The sequence below is a fragment of the Oncorhynchus nerka genome, linkage group LG25 (assembly GCF_034236695.1).
Source record: "Oncorhynchus nerka isolate Pitt River linkage group LG25, Oner_Uvic_2.0, whole genome shotgun sequence".
In the NCBI taxonomy this organism is placed as follows: Eukaryota; Metazoa; Chordata; class Actinopteri; order Salmoniformes; family Salmonidae; genus Oncorhynchus; species Oncorhynchus nerka.
In genome coordinates this window covers 54,993,135-55,017,233 of record NC_088420.1, presented here as the reverse complement: position 1 = coordinate 55,017,233, position 24,099 = coordinate 54,993,135, and the positions used below count along the sequence as shown (strand labels likewise).

Sequence of the window (24,099 nt, the reverse complement as noted above, 5' to 3'; positions counted from 1 at the left end):
TTAAAGGTAATCGTGTTGTTAATCCCACCAAAGTGTCCGATTTCAAATCGGCTTTTCAGCGAAAGCACTACAAACAATTATGTTAGGTCTCCACCAAACCACAATAAGCACAGCCATTTTCCAGTGAAATATAGCATTCACAAAAAGCAGAAATAAAGATAAAATGAATCACAAACCTTGAATTATCTTCATCAGATGACACTCATAGGACTTCATGTTACACAATACATACATGTTTTGTTTGATAAAGTTCATATTTATATAAAAAAATCTGAGTTTACATTGGCTATTTAGATTCACTAGTTCCAAAAACATCTAGTGATTTTGCATAGCCACATCGTTTCAACATAAATACTTGTCATACTTGTAGATGATAATACAAGTTATACACATGGAATTATAGATATACCTCTCCTTAATGCAACCGCTGTGTCAGAGTTCAAAAAAAGTTTTCGGAAAAAGCAACATATGCAATAATCTGAGACGGCGCTCAGAACAGAAGCCAAATTAGCCGCCATGTTGGAGTCAACAGAAACCAGAAAATACATGATAAATGTTTCTCTGCTCGCCTCCCTACCACTGAGGAAGTACAGTTCCCACGCAGCCCAGTCAAAACTGTTCGCTGCTCTGGCCCCCCAATGGTGGAACAAACTCCCTCACGACGCCAGGACAGCGGAGTCAATCACCACCTTCCGGAGACACCTGAAACCCCACCTCTTTCAGGAATACCTAGGATAGGATAAAGTAATCCTTCTCACCCCCCCCCCCTTAAAAGATTTAGATGCACTATTGTAAAGTGGCTGTTCCACTGGATGTCTTAAGGTGAACGCACCAATTTGTAAGTTGCTCTGGATAAGAGCGTCTGCTAAATGACTTAAATGTTTCCTTTACCTCAGAATGCAGTCCTAGGAATCCCAGGTCCACAATAAATGCTTGATTTGTTCGAAAATGTCCATTAATTATGTCCAATTAGCTACTTTGTTTAGCGCGTTTGGTAAACCATTCCAAAGTCACAGCGCGTCCACTATAACGTGACGAAATGTCCAAAAGTTCTGTAACAGTCAGTAGAAACATGTCAAATGATGTACTGAATCAATCTTTAGAATGTTGTTTACATATATCTTGAATAACATTCCAACCGGAGAATTAGAATGACTTCAGATGACCGGTGGAACGCAGGTGCTTCCCCTGTGAACGCGCATAGTGAATGCATGGTCAACTCGTTTCCTGTATCATTCGACCCCCCTTCACATTAGAGTCATCAGACAAAGTTCTATTGACTGTTGACATATAGTGGAAGGCGTAGGAAGTGAAAACTCATCCATATCTCGCTGTAATTTCAATGAGACCTTGGTTGAAGATCTGCCACCCCCAGAAAAAAAACAGGAAGTGGAATTTCTCAGGTTTTTGCTTGCTATATAAGTTCTGTTATACTCATAGGCATAATTCAAACAGTTTTAGAAACTTCAGAGTGTTTTCTATCCAATACTAATAATAATATGCATATATTAGCAACTGAGACTGAGGAGCTGGCCATTTACAATGGGCACCTTTTCATCCAAGCTACTCAATACTGCCCCTGCAGCCATAAAACATTTTTGTTTAAAGTGGCTAGTGATACATGTATTACATAAAGATGGCAAGATGCAGTGGGTGGTATAGAGTACAGTATATACATATGAGATGAGTAATGCAGGGTATGTAAACATTATATTAAGTGGCATTGTTTAAAGTGACTAGGGATACATGTTTTACATATATGGCAGCAGCCACTCAATGTTAGTAGTGGCTGTTTAACAATCTGATGGCCTTGAGATAGAAGCTGTTTTTCAGTCTCTCGGTCCTTGCTTTAATGCACCTGTACTGACCTCACCTTCTGGATGATAGTGGGGTGAACAGGCAGTGGCTCGGGTAGTTGTTGTCCTTGATGATCTTTATGGCCTTCCTGTGACATCGGGTGGTGTAGGTGTACTGGAGGGCAGGTAGTTTGCCCCCGGTGATGCGTTGTGCAGACCTCACTACCCTCTGGAGAGCCTTACGGTTGTGGGGGGAGCAATTGCCGTACCAGGCGGTGATACAGCCCAACAAGATGCTCTCGATTGTGCACCTGTAAAAGTTTGTGAGTGCTTTTGGTGACAAGCCGAATATCTTCAGCCTCCTGCGGTTCACCACACTGTCTGTGTGGGTGGCCCAATTCAGTTTGTCCGTAATGTGTACGCCGAGGAACTTAACTTTCTACACTCCACTACTGTCCCGTCGATGTGGATAGGGGGGTGCTCCCTCTGCTGTTTCCTGAAGTCCACGATCATCTCCTTTGTTTTGTTGACGTTGAGTGTGAGGTTATTTTCCTGACACCACACTCCGAGGGCCCTCACCTCCTCCCTGTGGGCTCTCGTCATTGTTGGTAATCAAGCCTACCACTGTAGTGTCGTCTGCAAACTTGATGATTGAGTTGGAGGCGTGCATGGCCAAGCAGTCGTGGGTGGACAGGGAGTACAGGAGAGGGCTCAGAACGCACCCTTGTGGGGCCCCAGTGCTGAGGATCAGCGGGGTGGAAATGTTGTTACCTACCCACACCACCTGGGGGCGGCCCGTCAGGAAGTCCAGTACCCAGTTGCACAGGGCGGGGTCGAGACCCAGGGTCTCGAGCTTGATGACGAGTTTGGAGGGTACTATGGTGTTAAATGCTGAGCTGTAGTCGATGAACGGCATTCTCACATAGGTATTCCTCTTTTCCAGATGGGTTAGGGCAGTGTGGTTGTGATTGCATCGTCTGTGGACCTATTGGGGCGATAAGCAAATTGGAGTGGGTCTAGGGTGGAGGTGATATGGTCCTTGACTTGTCTCTCAAAGCACTTCATGATGACGGAAGTGAGTGCTACGGGGTGGTAGTCATTTAGCTCAGTTACCTTAGCTTTCTTGGGAAAAGGAACAATGGTAGCTCTCTTGAAGCATGTGGGAACAGCAAACGGGGATAAGGATTGATTAAATATGTCCGTAAACACACCAGCCAGCTGGTCTGCGCATGCTCTGTGGACACGGCTGGGGATGCCATCTGGGCCTGCAGCCTTGTGAGGGTTAACATGTTTAAATGTTTTGCTCATGTCGGCTGCAGTGAAGGAGAGTCCGAATGGTTTTGGTAGCTGGTCGTGTCAGTGGCACTGTATTGTCCTCAAAGCGAGTAAAGATGTTGTTTAGTCAATCTGGGAGCAAGACATCCTGGTCCGCGACGGGGATTGACTGTAGACCCTGCCACATACGTCTTGTGTCTGAGCCGTTGAATTGCGATTTCTACTTTGTCTCTATACTGACGCTTAGCTTGTTTGATTGCCTTGCGGAGGGAATAACTACACTGTTTGTATTTGGTCATGTTTCCGGTCACCTTGCCCGGGTTAAAAGCAGTGGTTCGCACTTTCAGTTTCGCGCGAATGCTACCATCAATCCACGGTGTCTGGTTGGGGAATGTTTTAATAGGTGCTGTGGGTACGACATCGCCAATGCACTTGCTAATAAACTCGCTCACCGAATCAGCGTATTCGTCAATGTTGTTGTTTGACGCAATGCGGAACATATCCCAATCCACGTGATCGAAGCAATCTTGAAGCGTGGAATCAGATTGGTCGGACCAGCGTTGAACAGACCTGAGCGCGGGAGCTCCTGTTTTAGTTTCTGTCTATAGGCTGGAAGCAACCAAATGGAGTTGTGGTCAGCCCCTTTTACGGCGTTGTTCTATTGTTCTATTGGGATCCGAACCATTGTCCCGGGTGGTGGGCCAAACACAGGATCCGCTTCGGGAAAGTCAAATTCCTGGTCATAATGATGGTGAGTTGACGTTGCTCTTATATCCAGTAGTTCCTCCCGACTGCATGTAATAATACCTAAGATTACCTGGGGTACCAATGTAATAAATAACACGTAAAAAAACAAAATACTGCCTAGTTTCCTAGGAACGCGAAGTGAGGCGGCCTTCTCTGTAGGCGCCGGAAGTAACAGTGGTGGCTATTTGAAGAATCTCAAATATAAAATATATTTTCATTTGTTTAACACTTTTTTGGTTACTACATGTTTGCATATGTGTTATTTCATAGTATTGATGTCTTCTGTATTATTCTACATGTAACGTCTGCTTCCAACTCACACTCTCAAACGCATAGATCCCCTGAATGCAGCTCACTCTCCAGATCCCAATCACCTGAATTCTGATCACCTGTTCACACCTGTATATAATTTACACACTATTTAGTTCAGTTCTTTGTTTGTTTTGAAGCATGTTCTATTCGGAGCTCTGTTTATTTCCATATTAGTCCTCGAGTGTATCGTAGTTTTTGGCCATCCTCACTAACGAGGCCTTTTTGCCTGTACTTTTGCCCATCAGATTTCCTGTCATCACTCTTGCCTGCTCTCCCAGCCCTGCGCTTGAAACCAGCACTGTTTGGCTGTGTGCTTAGGGTTGTTGTCCTTCTGGAAGGTGAACCTTCGCCCCAGTTTGAGGTCCAGAGCGCTCTGGAGCAGGTTTTTAGCAAAGATCTCTCTGTACTTTTCTCCGTTCATCTTTCTCTTGATCCTGACTAGTCTCCCAATCACTGCCGCTGAAAAACATCCCCAGAGCATGATGCTGCCACCTTCACTGTAGGGATGATGCCAGGTTTCCTACAGACATGATGCTTGGCATTTAGGCCAAAGAGCTCAATCTTGGTTTTATCAGACTAGAGAATCTTGTTTCTCATGGTCTGAGAGTCCAAGTGGGCTGTCATGTGCCTTTTACTGAGGAGTGGCTTCCATCTGGCCACTCTACCATAAAGGCCTGATTGGTGGAGTGCTGCAGAGATGGATGTCCTTCTGGAAGGTTTTCCCCATCTCAACAGAGGAACTCTGTCAAATTCCCACCCAAGGCCCTTCTCTCCCTATTGCTCAGCTAGGCCGATCGGCCAGCTCTAGTAAGAGTCTTTGTGGATCCAAACTAGTTCCATTTAAGAATGATGGAGGCCACTGTGTTCTTGGGGACCTTCAATGCTGCGTAAATGTTTTGGTATCCTTCCCCAGATCTGTGCCTCGACACAATCCTGTCTCAGACCTCTACACACAATTCCTCCTACCTCATGACTTAGTTTTTGCTCTGACATGCACTGTCAACTGTGGGACCTTATATAGACAGGTGTGCCTTTCCAAATCATGTCCAATCAATTGAATTTACCTCAGGTGGACTCCAATCAAGTTGTATAAACACCTCAAGGATGATCAATGGAAACAGGATGCACCTGGACTCAATTTCGAGTCTCATAAGCAAAGGGTCTGAATACCTATATAAATAATGTACTTCTGTTTTGTTTTATTCGCACACACTTCTAAAAACCTGTTTTCTCTTTGTCAGTATGGGCTATTGTGTATAGATTGATGTGGAAAAAAATAATAATTTCATCAATTTTATAAGGCTGTAAAGTAACAAAATGTGGAAAAAGTTAATGGGTCTGAATACTTTCCGAATGCACTGTATATCAATTTATTATAATCCACATAATTCAAACGGAATGAGCTGTAACAAGAGACTGCGTATACTAAAGAAAATCATAAAGAATGAGTCTTTAACCCTGCATTATTATATAACTTATTTGGAATGAAGTCCAGGAATGAGTGAGTCACTCAGCCCTATGCTTCTGTTCCTATTTGAGTGTTTAAAAAAAAAATATCCTACTGATTCTGTGATCACCAAGCCTTATGCATCCACAAAATATAGGATAAAACCATTTAACAAATCTGTCTGTTTTGGAACTTTGCTGTGCTGTATTAAAGGCTTTACAATTTGGTTAATTGTGTTCCAAACAGGCAGAAAAATAACATTGTAATCTATTTGATTTAAAATAATTATTTCACCTATATTTAACCATGTAGGCCAGTTGAGAACAAGTTCTCATTTACAACTGCGACCTGGCCAAGATAAAGCAAAGCAGTGCGACAAACAACAACTCAGTTAAACATGGAATAAACAAACGTACAGTCAATAACACAATAGAAAAAGTCTATATACAGTGTGTGCACAGGGTGTAAGGAGGTAAGGCAAGAAATACGCCATGGCTGTGAAATAATTGCAATTTAGCAAATAAACATTGGAGTGATAGATGTGCAGAAGATGCATGTGCAAGTAGAGATACTGGGTGCAAAGGAGCAAAACAATAAATAACAATATGAGGATGAGGTAGTTGGGTGGGCTATTTACAGATGGGCTGTGTACAGGTGCAATGATCGGTAAAGCTGCTCTGACAGCTGATGCTTAAAGTTATAAGACTCCAGCATCAGTTATTTTTGCATTTCGTTCCAATCATTGGTAGCAGAGAATTGGAAGGAAAGGCGGCCAAACGAGGGAGGAGCTGGCTTTGGGGATGACCAGTGAGAAATACCTGCTGGAGCTCGTACACGGGTGGGTGCTGCTATGGTGACCAGTGAGCTGAGATGAGGCTGGGCTTTACCTAGCAAAGACTCATAGAGGACCTGGAGCCAGTGGGTTTGCTGACGAATATGAAGCGAGGGCCAGCCAACGAGAGCATACAGGTCACAGTGGTGGGTAGTATATGGTGCTTTGGTGACAAAATTAATGGCACTGTGACTACATCCAGGGTAGCCTAGTGGTTAGAGCGTTGGACTAGTAACCGGAAGGTTGCAAGTTCAAACCCCTAAGCTGACAAGGTACAAATCTGTCGTTCTGCCCCTGAACAGGCAGTTAACCCACTGTTCCTAGGTCGTCATTGAAAATAAGAATTTGTTCTTAACTGACTTGCCTAGTTAAATAAAGGTTTAAAAAAAATGCTGAGTAGAGTGTTGGAGGCTATTTTGTAAATGACATCGCCGAAGTCAAGGATCGGTAGGATAGTCAGTTTTACGAGGGTATGTTTGGCAGCATGAGTGAAGGATGCTTTGTAGTGAAATAGGATGCCGTTTCTAGATTTAATTTTGGATTGGAGATGCTTAATATGAGTCTGGAAGGAGAGTTTACAGTCTAACCAGACACCTCGGTATTTGTAATTGTACACATATTCTAAGTCCGAACCGTCCAGAGTAGTGATGCTAGACGGGCGGGGCGGGTGCGGGCAGCGATCGGTTGAGAGCATGCATTTAGTTTTACTTGCATTTAAGAGCAGTTGGAGGCCACGGAAGGAGTGTTGTACGGCATTGAAGCTCGTCTGGAGGTTTGTTAACAAAGTGTCCAAAGAAAGGCCAGAAGTATACAGAATGGTGCCATCTGCATGAAGGTGGATCAGAGAATCACCAGCAGCAAGAGTGACATCATTGATGTGTACAGAGAAAAGACTGCCCAAGAATTTAACCTTGTGGCACCCCCATAGAGACTGCCAGAGGTCCGGACAACATGGTATCTGATTTGACACACTGAACTCTATATGAGAAGTAGTTGGTGAACCAGGCGAGGCAGTCATTTGAGAAAACAAGGCTGTTGAGTCTGCCAATAAGAATGTGGTGATTGACAGTCAAAAGCCTCGGCCAGGTTGATGAAGACGGCTGCACAGTATTGTCTTTTATCGATGGCGTTTATGATATATTTTAGGACATTGAGCGTGGCTGAGAGGGAGGCTTGGGCAAGTTGCTGTGGGGGGTGCAGAGCTGTTGACCGGGGTAGGGGTAGCCAGGTGGGAATCATGGCCAGCTGTAGAAAAATGCTTATTGAAATTCTCGATTATCGTAGATTTATTGGTGGTGACAGTGTTTCCTAGCCTCAGACTTTACAGTGTCCTGGAACGTTTTGGAGTTTATGCTACAGGATGCAAATTTATGTTTGAAAAAGCTAGCCTTTGCTTTCCTTACTGCCTGTGTATATTTGTTCCTAACTTCCCTGAAAATGTGCATATCGCGGGGGCTATTCGATGCTAATGCAGTACGTCGCAGGATGTTTTTGTGCTGGTCAAGGGCAGTCAAGTCTGGAGTTAACCAAGGGCTATATCTGTTCTTAGTTCTACATTTTTTGAATGGGGCTTATTTAAGATGATGAGGAAAGCACTTTTAAAGAATAACCAGTCATCCTCTAATGATGGAATGAGGTCAATATCCTTTCAGGATACCCGGGCCAGGTCGATTAGAGAAAGGCCTGCTCGTTGAAGTGTTTTAAATCAAATCAAAGTTTATTTGTCTAGTTCGCCGACTACAACAGTGAAATGCTTACTTACAGGCTCTAACCAACAGTGAAAAAAAGGTATTAGGTGAACAAAAGGTAAGTAAAGAAATGAAAACAACAGTAAAATAGACGGTGAAAAATAGTAGCGAGGCTACATACAGGCACCAGTTAGTCGAGCTGATTGAGGTAGTATGTACGCGTAGATATCGTTAAAGTGACTATGTATATATGATGAACAGAGAGTAGCAGTAGCGTAAAAGCGGGGGTGCTTGCTTCGGGACAGAGGCGTTAGTTGTTTGCAGCTAGTTAGCTGCAATGATCTGGTGTAATAATCCAGAGTGGCAGGAATCCGGTGACATGGTAGAGAGAAGCAGTCCGATATGCTCTGGATTGATATCGCGCTGTGCAGACTGTCAGGTGCTGTCCAGCTAAGGCTGGCTGGTGGCTGCACTTGTTTGTCAATCAACAATATCTCTTTGACAATGATTTCACATGATATGTCTACGGTACTTATATCCACTAGGCTAATAAATAATCACTTTTTTCCTGTCGATTATTTAATTAACCTATCATGTTATTTCAGTTTATCCCTTTGGAGCATTTGCCAAAGCGATTTGGAGTTGTTGAACGGGATTGACAAAATGTATTATCATTGAATTTGAATGAACTGAATGATTAGGATAAATAAAAAGAGGGTTTTTGAATTTAGATACATTTTGTCAAATTTGCTATTCCTCTGTTCCACTCAGTCACTTTGTCAGAAGAAGCTGTAACTTGTCTGTATGTAGCCTATTACTTACTAAAACTGTTGTTACACTGTAAGGTTTATATTATAAGAGTAACAAAAATGTTCTGTTATATTACATTATATTCTTAAAATATATGTGATGACTGAATATACGCAGGTGATGTCTAGTAAATTTACAAGTTGATGGCGAAGCCATAAAGCCTCGGCTACTATCCACAGATAAAAAATAAATAAATAAAGATTTAACATATTTTCAAGACTTGAGCTATTTAATGTATGTGTTTTATTTACTACATTTACTTGTGGAATGTTACAGAATAGATGGCAACAATAAAAAATAATAATCTGGTGGCATTTGTTGAGAGTCAGGCAGAGAATGGAGTAAAAGTGCACTGTACTGTAAGTACGCAACAAGGCTGTGGGTATAAATGGTTTTAGCAGCCTTTGCAATAAATTGGAATAGAAAAAAAGCCATCGACCCTTGATGGTCTATGAGCAGTTTAGGGACTTTTAGGGACTAAGAAGCCGAGTTTAGGGACTTTACATTTATTAATGAGTATTTTGCAAGGCGTGTCACTTCACTCATCTCTTTGCATAGCCCACCACTTGCACTGTTATGTTATTGCAGGTATAGCGAAATCCCTATAGACTTGGTAGTATTGCTTAGACCTGTCCAATTATTTTTAGATTTCCAGAAGTGTCCAGGGGTAGGGGTTGTTTCTGGACGGGACCCCACAACTGTTTGGGTGTGTGGTGGACATACAGCACGACACTTGAGGCATTGGTTGGATGTTTAAGTCCAGTGCTATACACACTCTGATTTGCATAGGTGTAAACTGGACACCCACGGCGCCCTGTCAGGCTGATCAGACAGGTCTGGAGGCTGGAGACCTGCTGTAAGAAGTGAAATTATATTTTTTACTTGTCTACTATTGCTTCATTCCAGCTAGTTAGATGTGCAACCACTGGCTAACTATAGCTAGGGCATATTTTTAATCTAGCAATCGATACTGTTGTTTTGGCTTTAGCATAATTTAGTAAGATTAACCATGGTTAACTAGGTAACTAGGATACAGTATAGTATATCAGTTAGATAACCATTTACAGTAACAGCAGTTCATTAATAAGCCAATACACACTAAATCTTATGCAGAAATGGAGTAATCTTATCTTGGCACTGTGGCACTGTATGGGTATTGTGTAGCCCAAACTGTTCGGACGCTATAGACAGAAGTTGGCAGATAGGCTAACCATTTACAGTAACAATGGTTAGTTAATAAGTCAATATGGTATGGGCAGCTATTAACCCATTAGAGTCTAAGCCCTGTCTAAAATGCAAAAAAACAGATCTCTAGCTTAAACTGACAGATTTTTATGGGGATTTTTTATAACGCTAACTAGATTTCCGTGGGGGCGCAGACATCAAACCTTAGGGGGTTAATCAATTAATTAATAGATAATAGATTCATAGAATGGCGTTAGAAGGATGACCTCCTACTTTGAAAGGACAGGAAGTGTTGGCTGTACACTTGACCAGGCATTCCACATTTAACTCCACACATATTTGAACATCAAAATATCAAGTTGTTTTTTGGCTTTATGTGTAAAAACGTAAAAACAAGCAACTTTACATTTTTTAAGAGCTAATAAACAGACAGTTTTCACATTCCCGATTGCTCCATTTTAACTCGGGTCTTACCTCAGGAATCTTGATTTAATGTTGTCGATGAAATCGGCAAATTATTTTGACCAACATAACGACATAGACACCAAAATGTTCTGTCAATCCTCGAGATCAACATTAGTTCCAGCACTTTGCCTGTTGTTAATAAATCGCGTGCAGTATCACACAAGCCCTTTATCATTTGACTGTCATTCAGAAATGTTTTCCTTTCCTGAATCAGCTGATGCTGCGCAATAATGTCCCCACATAACTAGACAGCTAGACATCAAACACCCATCAAACAACTATTACACGTCATTATTGAAGAAACCTTTTAATGACAGTATCGATTTAAAAAAAAAAAGAATCATATTTACTCTTTCTGTTTGAAGCATTGGAATTTGCAATCACATACATTATTTTGGATATGTGTGTCCACGAAAACTGTTTTCACGCCCTAACATAGGGTGATACGAAATGTTACGAAATGTTACGAGATTACAGTACACTTCCCGAGATCTCCATACAGGACAAGAGTCTGACAGCAATATCCTGGACATTCACAGTATCAAAGTCAATGTGAAATTCAATTGCTTAGTAAATGCTTAGTATATGATATAACAACAAACATCTGAGTCAAAAATGGAAGGAAAGAAAGGTAGTGTTTTATGTCACACGATATTTGCCAAATCTGTAAAGACTCCAAGCATGAGAAAGGTTTTTAAACAGTCATGAACTATATTAACGTATGTCCACCGTTTATGTCTTAATGTCTTCACAAATAAATGCTAATTATTATTCATTACTGTGTGATAGCTCCAAACAGCTCCACTATAAGAAATGCTCACTTAATACCCTAGTTTATAGAAAGACCCTTATCTGTTTTGAGTTTTGTACTAAGAGTTGTGAAAGTTGACCACGTACTCTAGAGTGAAAAAGAGAAAAACCTGTATAAATAATGTCTGTTAGTGGTCGAGGGAAAGAGAAAAAGAGTGACGGAAAGAAAGAGACAAAGAAAGAAAAACAGACAGAGCTAGAATGGCTTCTACATCTCTGGAGACTAAAAGTGTAATTTCCTTTCCTATTACATGTTCATTTTTCAATTAGTTCACGATTTCTCCTGCTCCCGCTGTTCGGGACACACTGTTGTTTCGAGCAACTGTTGCTCCATTACTAGCACAACACATCTCTGTTAAGCTTTTTGAGTGGCGCAGCGGTCAAAGGCACTGCATCGCAGTGCTTGAGGCATCACATCAGACCCGGGTTTGATTCCAGGCTGTGTTGCAGGGACCTCCCGGTATGTCGACGTCCCACCGCACTCTATTGACTCCTTGTGGCGAGCCGGGCGCATGCACGCTGACTTCGGTTGCCAGTTGTAAGGTGTTTCCTCCAACACATTGGTGAGGCTGGCTTCCGGGTTAAGCGAGCAGTGTGTCAAGAAGCAGTGCGGCTTGGCAGGGTCGTGTTTCGGGGGATGCATGGCTCTCGACCTTCGCTCTACCGAGTCTGTATGGGAGTTGCAGCGATAGGACAAGACTGTAACTACCAATTGGATATCACGGAAATTGGGGAGGAAAAACTAAACATTTAAAAACTCTGTTGTTACCATGTGTGGCAGACCAGGGGGTTTGGTAAAGACATTTACACAGATCAGACATGGACAGAGTTGGATTAGCTTGGTTTCAAGGGTGTCTATTCAGGTAACATCCGAAAATAAAATAACAGGTCTCCTCCAGGAGATCTTCTCCGGGATACCGTCTTCTGGGCCCCGAGGTCTTGCTGTATCCTGGGGGGAACAAAACCGAGCTCCTTTTGTTATCTCTGGCACTGAGCACAACTATACGGGAGTAACCTCTCTTACCCCAGTCCCCTCTCCCATGTGCTGCCCTTCTGGCAGCTTTACGGGACTCGTCCAGCTGGTGAGCAATCATCCCCTTGATTACTCACCAATCACAATCAGCCCCAATTAGCCCTGGCCGGAGACCTGGCACGTCGAGACCTGGCACGTCCAGCAGAGGGAGCCATCATGATGTAGACTCCATCTGTCACCAGGCCTTGATGAGTCTCCCCCTGGTGGCTGACCTGCTGTACGCCACACATGATAATGAAGGTTACATATGTAACCAGGGTTATGTGAGCTATATGGATCACTCCAATATATTGGTATCACTCCACAGCGGAGGGAAACATCCGAGGTGAGGACTTACAGATTTACTCCCGTGTACACCTGTGTCAAGGCTGGGGTCCGCCCCTATATATAGACCCCAGATCGCCATTGAGCAGGTCTTAGTTGGACGCATGCGACTCACCCCCTTCATAAACCTGGAGACCAAGGGATGGCGTCCCACTGGCCTGTCCATCCACCCCGCATGACAGGCAGATATAACAGCCAAAATACCCTCTCAGTGTACAGGCTGCCAAGCCCTCATCCAAGCGAGACTGCAGGTATTGGAGAACATACTGCACCCCGCATGACTCGGGCACAACCTCAATACCAGTGCACCAAGAGCAGAACAACCGCCAGCGCAACTGGTATGCCGCGGTTGTAATCAGCGCCCTTGCGCTCTGCATGGTGGTCATTACACCCTCCTGTAGTCCTAGCATGGACCATTGGTGCCTCAGATGCCACAGAGTTCCCCTGACCTAAGACAGCAGTTCCAGTCTCAGGGGAAGGTCCCATGGTGTACCAGACAACAGTGACAAGAGAAGGCTGAACCAGGGTTTTCTGTACCAGTATGGGGCCACCAGAAGCAGACGATGCTCTGCCATCCTGGTCCTGTCCAGCACAGACTGGATCAGAGGAAAAGGGGGGAATGCATAAGCTCCATCCCTGGCCAATCGTGAGCCAGAGCATCCAAGCCCAGAGGCCCTGGTGGCTCCAAAATGGAGTACCACAGGGGGCAGTGTTCATTGTCCAGGGAGGCAAACAGGTTCACCTGCACTCTCACGAACTTGTCCCACAGGTGCTGCACCACTTAGGGATGTAGGCTCCAGCTAACGAAACAAGCACGACAAACCACGGGCGGAAGATACAGATCAACCGCGCGCAGCGAGTGGAGCACTCTAGAGGAGGGGCTGACCATGTGGCCAGCTGCTCCAGGCTACAAACAGCCAGTGAGTATACTTCCACGCAAGATATTACACTTACCAGTGACTTACCAAGCGAACTTCAGAAAGTTTGTACCTCAAACCATATGGACGTCCGCCATGAAAATGAAAAAGAGTGTGTGCCGCTGCCATGGGATCTATATATAGGGGCGGACCCCAGCCGTGACACAACTGTATACGGGAGTAAGTCTGTAAATCCTCACCTCAGATGTATCCCTCCGCCGCGAAGTGATACCAATATATTGGAATGATCAAATATAGTGAAACACAACTCCGTCTCTCCATCTTAGATCCCCACTCGAGGCCCAGCTCAGAAAAGCAGAGCCCCATGACCCAGAAACACAGCCCCCAGGCCCAGCCCAGCCCCATAGTCAACCAGCCCAGCCAAGGAGCATCCCAGCCGGGTCATGCACCAGCCCAGCCGGGACAGACAACCACCACCCAGGAAGGCCCAGCACCACCAGCTCTGCCCGGCCAAACACCAGACCAGCCAGGCCAAGAACCAGCAGCAGCCACGCAGCCTACCCCAGGAGCGGCCGCCCAGCCCAGCCCGGCAGGCACCCAGCAGAGCTCGGTCGCCCAGCCACCCGGCCACCCTCCCCCGCTCTACCTCCACGACGGCAGGTATTTCAAATCAAATCAAATTTTATTTGTCACATGCACCGAACAGGTGTAGACCTTACACTGAAATGCTTACTTACAAGCCCATAACCAACAATGCAGTTTGCAGTTTAGGAAAATACTTTCTAAAGTATGAAGTAAAAGTAACACATAATTAAGGAGCGGCAGTAAAATGACAATGGCGAGGCTACATACAGGGGGTACCGGTACAGAGTCAATATCCAGGGGCACCGGTTAGTCCAGGTAATATGTACATGTTTATTTTTTACCTTTATTTAACTAGGCAAGTCAGTTAAAAACAAATTCTTATTTTCAATGACAGCCTAGGAACAGTGGGTTAACTACCTGTTCAGGGGCAGAACGACAGATTTGTACCTTGTCAGCTCGGTGGCAACCTTCCGGTTACTAGTCCAATGCTCTAACCACTAGGCTACCCTGCCCGTCAGGATGCTCTCAGGTGCAGCTGAAGAACCTTTTGAGGATCTGAGGACCCATTCCAAATCTTTTCAGTCTCCTGAGGGGGAATTGGTTTTGTCGTGCCCTCTTCACAACTGTCTTGGTGTGCTTGGACCATGTTAGTTTGTTGGTGATGTGGACGCCAAGGAACTTGAAGCTAGCAACCTACTCCACTACAGCCCCGTCGGTGAAAATGGGGACGTGCTCGGTCCTCCTTTTCCTGTAGTCCACAATCATCTCCTGTTAGGATGGAGGAATGCGTGACGCTGTCTGTCAGTGTCAGTCATTACGACTACAGTTAAGAGGATGCTTTTCCTGTGCCGTTTGGGAATGACAGAGATATTACATTGTGTGTGTGTGTGTGTGTGTGTGTGTGTGTGTGTGTGTGTGTGTGTGTGTGTGTGTGTGTGTGTGTGTGTGTGTGTGTGTGTGTCTGTGTGTCTGTGTGACGTGCGTGAGCCTGCCTGTGTGTGTGCTTTTCCAATTAGCGAGAGCGTGCACTTGGGTTGTATGTGTGCAGGGTAAGTGAACATATGCTAAGATTGTGGATGTTTGTATACATTTACGGATGTGTGTGTTTAATACATGGCGCCCAACCGGAGTGTTGTCTGTCACACCCAGAGAGAGAGCTGCCACCGTGAAGGGTTCTTGTGTGTTTGTGTTTGCACTTGCATTATATAGGGAATACGCACACTCTTTCTCAACCTCATATTTGTCTGGTGTCTACAGGTCAGAGGTGAAAGCCAGGCAGGACGTGAAACCGGATATCCGTCAGGCTCCGTTTACCGACTACCGGCAGCCCCCCGTCGACTACCGGCACCCTCCGGTGGCTGATTACCGGCAGCCGCCCACACTGGATTATCGTCACCCTCCTCCCCTCATCGACTACAGACAACACTCGACAACACTCGCTGCACAGTTCCCTCTCGCACAGTTTCCACCTGACTTCAGACCACAGGTAAGACTGCACATCACAGAAGGCATTACTACAGTGCACCATATGTACGACTACATACCCAAGAATTCCCTAGTACAAACAATCAAAATATGCACAGCTTTCATTGGTGCAGTTCCTCCTGGACTTCAGACCACAGATAAGACTGCACATCCTAGAATCCCCTACTAAACATCACAGTTGAGACTACATATCCGAGAATCCCCTATTACAGAAAATACTTAGTGGACAGACAGTTCCCTTTAGAGCAGTTTCCCCCAGACTTCAGACCACAGGTAAATCTGTACATCCCAGAATCCTCTACTGGACACCACAGGTAAGACAACATACCCCAGAATGCCATATTACAGACAGCATGTAAAACTACACATCCCAGACTACAGACAGGTATAAATTGACTATGTATTGGCTATATTTTTTTAACTAATGCTGCTTCTTGGTTGTGTGCTGTGCACAGGACTTTGACTACTTCACGGTAGAGCTGGAGAAGAGTGTGAAGGGTTTTGGCTTCAGTATCCGTGGGGGACGGGAGTACAAGATGGATCTGTTTGTTTTGCGACTTGCAGAGGATGGGCCAGCCATCCACAATGGCAGAATGAGGGTGAGGGACATCACTTCCTGTCCTGACTGCAACACAGCAACATTCTTTTCCAGCCCAATAGCAATGCGGTACTTCATATAATTTGACAAGTCTCTGTTCATCCTGTCCCATCTTCACTCTCTTTTTGATGGCTTTGTTTCTTTTCTCTCACTATCCCTCTCACTATTTCTCTCTCTCAGGTGGGGGATCAAATCATTGAGATAAATGGCGACAGTACCCGGGACATGACTCATGCCCTGGCCATTGAGTTGATCAAGGCGGGGTGCAGGCGGGTGAGACTGTTGCTAAAGAGAGGCACGGGACAAGTGCCTGAGTATGGTGGGTCTCCCCCCAAATAAACCCCCATCTTAATTTTTTCTCTCTCTTTCCCTCTCTCACTTTATAATTTTTCTCTCTCTATGATTATATCTTTCTTTCTCAATCTCTTTTTGGTTGACAATCTCTCTCTTGTGCTAGTTTAAAAAAAAAATCTCTCTTGTTTCCCCATCATCTCTCTCTCTCTCTCTCTCTCTCTCTCTCTCTCTCTCTCTCTCTCTGTGTGTTTCAATAAAATTCAAAGTGCTTTATTGGCATGGGAAACATATGTTCACATTGCCAAACCAAGTGAAATAGATAATAAACAAAAGTGAAATATACATTAAATAATGAACAGTAAACATTACACTCACAAAAGTTCAAAAGGAATAGAGACATTTCAAATGTGATATTATGGCTAAATACAGTGTGGTAACGATGTGCAAATAGTTAAAGTAAAAAAGGGAAAATAAATAAACATAAATATGGGTTGTATTTACAATCGTGTTTGTTCTTCACTGGTTGCTGCTCTGGCACACTGTGGTATTTCACCCAATAGGGAGTTTAACATAATTGGATTTGTTTTTGAATTCTTTGAGACTGTGCAATGTGTCCTACCGGCTCGATTCTGTGTTATGTATCAACATTTGAAATTGTGTTTTTACGTTGTATAAAAGTAGAGACTCAGAGATAGAAAATGGTATATTATACACTACAGATGAGGAACAATGGGAAGGTAATTCTGCTTTGGAAGTTGATAAACTTGTAACCTCCCTTTTGAGAAGATGGCCTTGAATGTTTTGGTACCTACTGGAGAGCTCTTCTTTGTCTACACCCATTCAGTATCGTTCACACCATCTTAAGAATTACCTCAAGAATTGCCTTAGGTGAAAGGCTCGTGCCGAGCATACTCAAGCAGACTGGCTATCATTCAGCCAAATGAGAAATAAGTGCACTCAGGCTATCCGGAAGACCAACGTTAGTTTCTTTAAAGAGCTGGTCTCTCTCTGTGCGTCTAACCCCAAGAAGTTCTGGAAAACATTTAAAGACCCGGAGAATAAACCCTCCTCCTCACAGCTGCCCATGTCCCTTAATGTTGATGTTTGTTACTGACAAGAAGCACACGGCTGAGCTCTTTAATCACCACTTCATTAAGTCAGGATACCTATTTCACTCAGCCATGCCTCCTTGCCAGTCCAACATTTCCTCATCTCCCACCCCTTCTAATGCGACTAGCCCTGATGCTCCTCCCTCTTTTCCCCTGCCACGCTACAAAGTTTCTCCCTGCAGGCAGTTACTGAGTCCAAGGTGCTAAAGGAGCACCTTAAACTTGACCCATTGGTTTATGCTTATTTATAAAAACCCTTTTAGGCCTCACTCCCCCTTATCTGAGATATCTACTGCAGCCCTCATCCTCCACGTTTTGCCAGTCACATTCTGTTAAAGGTTCCCAAAGCACACACATCCCTGAGTCGCTCGTCTTTTCAGTTGGCTGCAGCTAACGACTGGAACGAGCTGTGACAAACACTCAAACTGGACAGTTTTATCTCAATCTCGTCATTAAAAGACTCTGAGCAGTTGTGGCTGCTTTGTGTGATGTATTGTTGTCTACTGCAACCTTAAAGGTCCTCAATGATGTCACCATTGCCCTTGATTCTAAGCAATATTGTCCTGCTATTTTTATTGACTTGGCCAAAGCTTTTGATACGGTAGACCATTCCATTCTTGTGGGCCGGCTAAGGAATATTGGTGTTTGGCCAGGTCTACTAACTACCTACATTACATTTACATTTAAGTCATTTAGCAGACGCTCTTATCCAGAGCGACTTACAAATTGGTGCGTTCACCTTAAGACATCCAGTGGAACAGCCACTTTACAATAGTGCATCTAAATCTTTTAAGGGGGGGGGGGTGAGAAGGATTACTTTATCCTATCCTAGGTATTCCTGAAAGAGGTGGGGTTTCAGGTGTCTCCGGAAGGTGGTGATTGACTCCGCTGTCCTGGCGTCGTGAGGGAGTTTGTTCCACCATTGGGGGGCCAGAGCAGCGAACAGTTTTGACTGGGCTGCGCGGGAACTGTACTTCCTCAGTGGTAGGGAGGCGAGCAGGCCAGAGGTGGATGAACGCAGTGCCCTTGTTTGGGTGTACCTCTTGCCCTTCGTGCTGTTGTCTGTGCCCAATAACGTTTGTACCGTGTTTTGTGCTGCTACCATGTTCAAATCAAATTTATTTATATAGCCCTTCTTACATCAGCTGATATATCAAAGTGCTGTACAGAAACATTGCCTAAAACCCCAAACAGCAAGCAATGCAGGTGTAGAAGCACGGTGGCTAGGAAAAACTCCATAGAAAGGCAGAAACCTAAAGAGGAACCAGGCTATGAGGGGTGGCAAGTCCTCTTCTGGAGATTATAACAGAACATGGACAAGATGTTCAAATGTTCATAAATGACCAGCATGGTCAAATAATGGTAATCACACTGAACAGGTCAAGGTTGTGTTGCTGCCATGTTGTTTTCATGTTGTGTTGCTAACATGCTGTGTTGTCATTTGTTGCTGCCTTGCTATGTTGTTGTCTTAGGTCGCTCTTGTGTTTTGTCCTATATTTATATTGTATTTATTTCTTTATTTTAATCCCAGGCCCTAGTCCCTGCAGGAGGTAGGGTTGATTCAAGCATTCTGACCTAACAGCAGTCAAGCACCCAAGCTAACTGGCTAACGTTGGCTAGCTTGCAAGCTACTTCCAGACAAACGAGAGAACAGCTCACTCTGACCGTTTTACCCGCCCTATAGAGCTGGTTAGGCTGTTTTTATGTTATCCAAAATGTTGGCTATCGCAACTGTGCTGCTGGCAACAATTCAGCGTCCATAAATTCGTCAGTTATTCTGCACTCTGAATTTACCAGCTACGTCTATTGATAGCTGTCACAGTGACAACATGAACATTATATTGAAAGTGTTACTTGCATAGTGGAGTCTTTGTTTAGACATATAGCTAGCTTGCTAAACAATGAACCATAATCCCAACTCATAACATTACTACCCTGCATGAATCTGCAGGTAGCTAACCAACCAGGTTCAATGTTAGCTAGCTAGCTAACATTAGGCTATAACTAGCAATGCAAATGAATCTGAGATAAGAAAAAGATTAGTAGACAGATCACGCACGTAACGTTAGCTAGCAAGTGAGCCAGCTAACGTTGGCTAGCTATCGAACAGTACGCTTTAACTTAAAATGAAAACAACTTTCTGACTAAACTAGAAATGTGTAATATCTGAAAATGTAGCTAGATAGACTATCTTAAATGGATGGATGCTTCTCCCTCTCTGTCACGGATGCCATTGTTGCCTTAGTTTGAAGATGTAATCCGGAGACAGGTGTTTTATGCAATAGCCTTCTGTGTGTTCTTTTTTCGACTCCGTCTGCATATTTGCAATCAAAAGGCATAATTTCCTCCATCTCCTTAGCTATCATACTCTAACTCCACCGTGCATTCCACCGATTTCAAAACTCCTCCAGAAAGTGAAGAGCAACACCTTTTCAGTTCTACTTTGTGATATCTTTTTTTTTAAAGCGATCTCCATGGCTCTCCTGTGAGAGCGACATATCTCTAGTTTCCTCAAATGAGTCACATATGTGTCTCTAATATAGTCATAGATTTGGCAGGAGATGAGGAAGTGCAGTTTCCACCTCATTTTGTGGGCAGTGTGCACATAGCCTGTCTTCTCCTGAGAGCCAGGTCTGCTTACGGCGTCCTCTCTCAATAGCAAGGCTATGCTCACTGAGTCTGTACGTATTCAAAGCTTTCCTTAATTTTCGGTCAGTCACAGTGGTCAGGTATTCTACCCCTGTCTGCTCCCTGTTTAGGGCCAAAAAGCATTCTAGTTTTCTCTGTTATTTTGTTAATTCTTTCCAATGTGTCAAGTAATTATCTTTTCGTTTTGTAATGATTTGGTTGGGTCTAATTTCATCATCGATCATTCACTCTCTCTGTTTCTCTTTCGCTCTCTCTCTCTCTCTCTCTCTCTCTAGCTCCGTTTATACCTGGTTCTAACATGCGTCCGTTGTCCTGATCTTGTCCACATTCTGATTCTGCCCACATTTTTCGACAGGTGTAGACAATAAAAAGATGCATTTTGAACTGATTGTGATTAGATCATGACCACCTCTGGAGGTAGTCGAAGACAAATCTTGTACAGATAAGCGTAAACAAAGCGTAAACAAATCCTGACAACGAAAGCAAATACATTAGGCCAACGTCACAGTTTCCACCCTCTAATTTTTTTAAATTAAATTGGACAGTGGCCTCGCTTATGCTTACAGAAAACGATACACTATATACACACCTTATTGCTAGAGATTTGTCTGGAAAATGCTCAAATATTCACAGAATATAATATAATGAAATCAAATTGAAAACGATTGCATTATATTACAGGCATCAGATTCTAATGAAGTATAAGCCTAAACAGTTCTACCAAAGGGGAAAAAAATTGACTTCCTAAAGAAGGTCTCTGGTGTGTTTTTCCTCCAAATCATTGATTAGTGATTATTCACTTTCTTTCACTCATCGAGGGTTGATAGACTGATATAGCTACTAGCATTACAGAATTTAAACTGAACTACAAATGTATTAGGTATGCATGGGACATACTAAGATGGAGTCGCAGCAGAGAGAGCAATGCATTACAAGTGTATGTCAAGGTATAATGTGTAATCCTAATTTTCCTCCTGTAGCCTGCCTTTAGCTCTAGCCAGAGTGGACTTTTATAACATTTCGAAAGAAAAGCCACTATTATTTTCATATCTGATATAGAAACTGAATTTGACTATTGACATGACCAAAAAAAAGTATATGAAACGCTAAGCAGCTTACCCCTAGTATCTTCATCCTCCGAAGCACTGTCCAGAATAAACAGTAGGCTGGTGGTAGGACTGTCAGGTTATCAGGTTCCCACCATTACAGTCGTTGGCTTTTATGTACAATCTATTCAGTTATTTGATTTTGCACTGGCGTTGGCTGTTGGAATGGGAGAACCATTCAGGACGATATCTGTTCATAAATATATTTATATTTATATATATATATAAGCGTTATCTAACTTTGTTTGGCGTGGCATTAAAATAGAGGTGAAGACAATTTCAACGTCACAAGATAGCAATGTCAAAGGTTATTTACACTACAAGATAGCAATCCTATAAAGGCAGTGTAGGTAAACATCCATGCGTAAAGATCACCCCTGTTCAGACCTGTTTGGAGAAATGTGTTGTGACATTCGGAGATGCGCTGTAGCCCACTTTTTGGTTTTTACTGTGTGCATTAGGGCCTAAGTGTCATTTTTTAATGTATGGTGCATTAATTATATTTTGTAAACACATTCAGATACTCAGCTGGTGTGTTTTGGTGAGTTTTTTAGGGATGAGTATTCATTTGAATATTAAATATTGAATATGAATTTGTACTGTGGACAGGTCGAGGTTATCGGGACAGTATTATCCCCAGTCTTAAAATATTGGATAACAAAAGTATGCTATAATGATACAATTATTGAACATAAAAGTGTGCGGTTTTTTTGTCGATATATATATATACACAGCTTGTGTCATAAGGGGAGGTCCAAGGCAGGTAGAAATAATTTGCATTCAGGAGGGACCAGTGTATCTGGTTCAAATGCAGACTCAGTGGAAAATAAGATACACATTTTATTACCATGTGTATACGCAACTAATCTCGATCAGATAGTGATCGGATCATCCTGAAGGATGGTGACAACCACATGTTAATGCAAGGTGTAATCATGGCTTCCCTCTCACACACACTAATGCAGACCACCGCAAATGTTACAACCATAATGTGTGCTATAAACAGCAGATAATACCTGAAATGTTACCTACTCTTACTGCTACTGCTCTGTGGAACCTGAAAGACACCTTAACTGACACAACAAAAGCTTTAGCTAATTCAATCTGCTTCCATAACCCGACATTGAAACAACATCTGAGAAGCTTCTGATGATGCTTTCTGCTTATCAAACTGTCCTTTGTGAAATAACACGAGTGAAAATGTATTTTTAACCCCTTTGCTTTAACTCTAATGATTGGTATAGGCTTTTACTCCACTTCCCTTAGGAATGGTACCTTCCAGCCTCTCCATGTGCATGAAAGGTGATATGCTAAGCTCACCCTATTTCTTCCTAATGGGCCACTCTAAAGACACGGTTCGTGAAAAGCTGCATGTCCTTCTCTCCATTCTGACTCTCATTTAAATCTGTTCTTGTATGTGTGTTTGTGTGAATGCGTGTGTGTGTGTGTGTGTGTGTGTGTGTGTGTGTGTGTGTGTGTGTGTGTACTACATGTGTGTGTATATCCTACATGTGTGCGTGTGTATGTGCATCACTGCATGCCTCTGTGTCAGTGTGTGTGTATGGTAATATCTGTTTATGTGTTGAGACAATCAGGCTTATGTTTGGTTGTGGTGGTCTCAGTAGAAAAAGCAATCAGGTCTGAAGAGGACCTGCACCACAGTAAACTATGCAATGGAGTGCACCCTCCGTAAAGTGAAACTGCTCTCAGTGTTGGCCAGGGCCATCCCCACACACGCACACACACCCTCTTCAGTAATAGACCGATCTTGTCACACACAGAGTGCATCACAGGTGGCACCCTAAATGGGCCCTAGTCAAAAGTAGTGCACTGTATAGGGAATAGTGTGCCATTGAGTGTCTAGGGTTTTCCGTGAATGGTGCGACAAACAAAAAACATCCGGTCAGCAGCAGTCCTGTAGGCGAAAACAGCTTGTTAATGAGAGGCCGAATGAGAATGGCAAGATTCGTGTAAGCTAACAGGTGTGCCACAAACAAGCAAATAACGGTGCAGTACAACCTTGTCACGGATGGGTTAATGCAGCAGACGACCACATCGGGTTCCACTCCTATCAGCTAAAAACAAGAAGAAGCAGCTCCAGTGGGCACGCGATCACCAACAAAGGACAATGGCAAAAACAGTGGCAAAACATTGCCTGGTCTAGCAAATCGCAGTTCCTGTTGCGTCATGCTGATGGCAGAGTCAGGATTTGGCATAACATGCATTACGTTCGCGAGCGTTGCAAAGTAAATGTACACATACATGTTATTCAATCATTTAATCCAAATTGCTCGCGCACTTTAACGAGCTTCTGCATAGCCAGGCACTAAAATAGAACTTGGTACTACAGAACCAAGTTAGAATCCCGCCTCTGCAATATCCTCATAGGTTTTTAGGAGCATATACCCACATGGTTGATTGAAAGCTGAATTGAGCTCCACAATCCAGCCTAGTTGGTGGTGGTAATACACCTTAAAGTTGGTTGCCAAACGCCCTATAAAGTCCACAGAAGAAGACGACTGAAGGAGAAGAGATTACTCGAAACAAACTAAGTCCCCCCTTTTATCTGTGGATGAATTGTCGGAGTAGAGAACACATTTTGTTTGACTCAAAATTGGTCAAAATTCTACAAAGATACACGAAAAAAAGGACCTTGTGCATTTCATGTAAA

At 43.5% G+C, this 24,099-nt stretch overlaps 1 protein-coding gene across 1 annotated transcript in view; it reads left to right on the top strand.

Annotated features, from left to right (window-relative positions):
- The window catches only part of LOC115109742 (membrane-associated guanylate kinase, WW and PDZ domain-containing protein 2-like), a 257,310-nt gene extending 240,230 nt beyond the window's left edge, over window positions 1–17,080 (top strand). The window contains exons 18-21 of the mRNA XM_029635036.2: window positions 13,929–14,262; window positions 15,445–15,673; window positions 16,128–16,271; window positions 16,451–17,080. Coding sequence (XP_029490896.2) covers window positions 13,929–14,262; window positions 15,445–15,673; window positions 16,128–16,271; window positions 16,451–16,609 — 866 coding nt within the window. The 3' untranslated portion in view covers window positions 16,610–17,080. The remainder of the gene's footprint in view (window positions 1–13,928; window positions 14,263–15,444; window positions 15,674–16,127; window positions 16,272–16,450) is intronic.
- The last annotated feature ends 7,019 nt before the right edge of the window (window positions 17,081–24,099 follow it).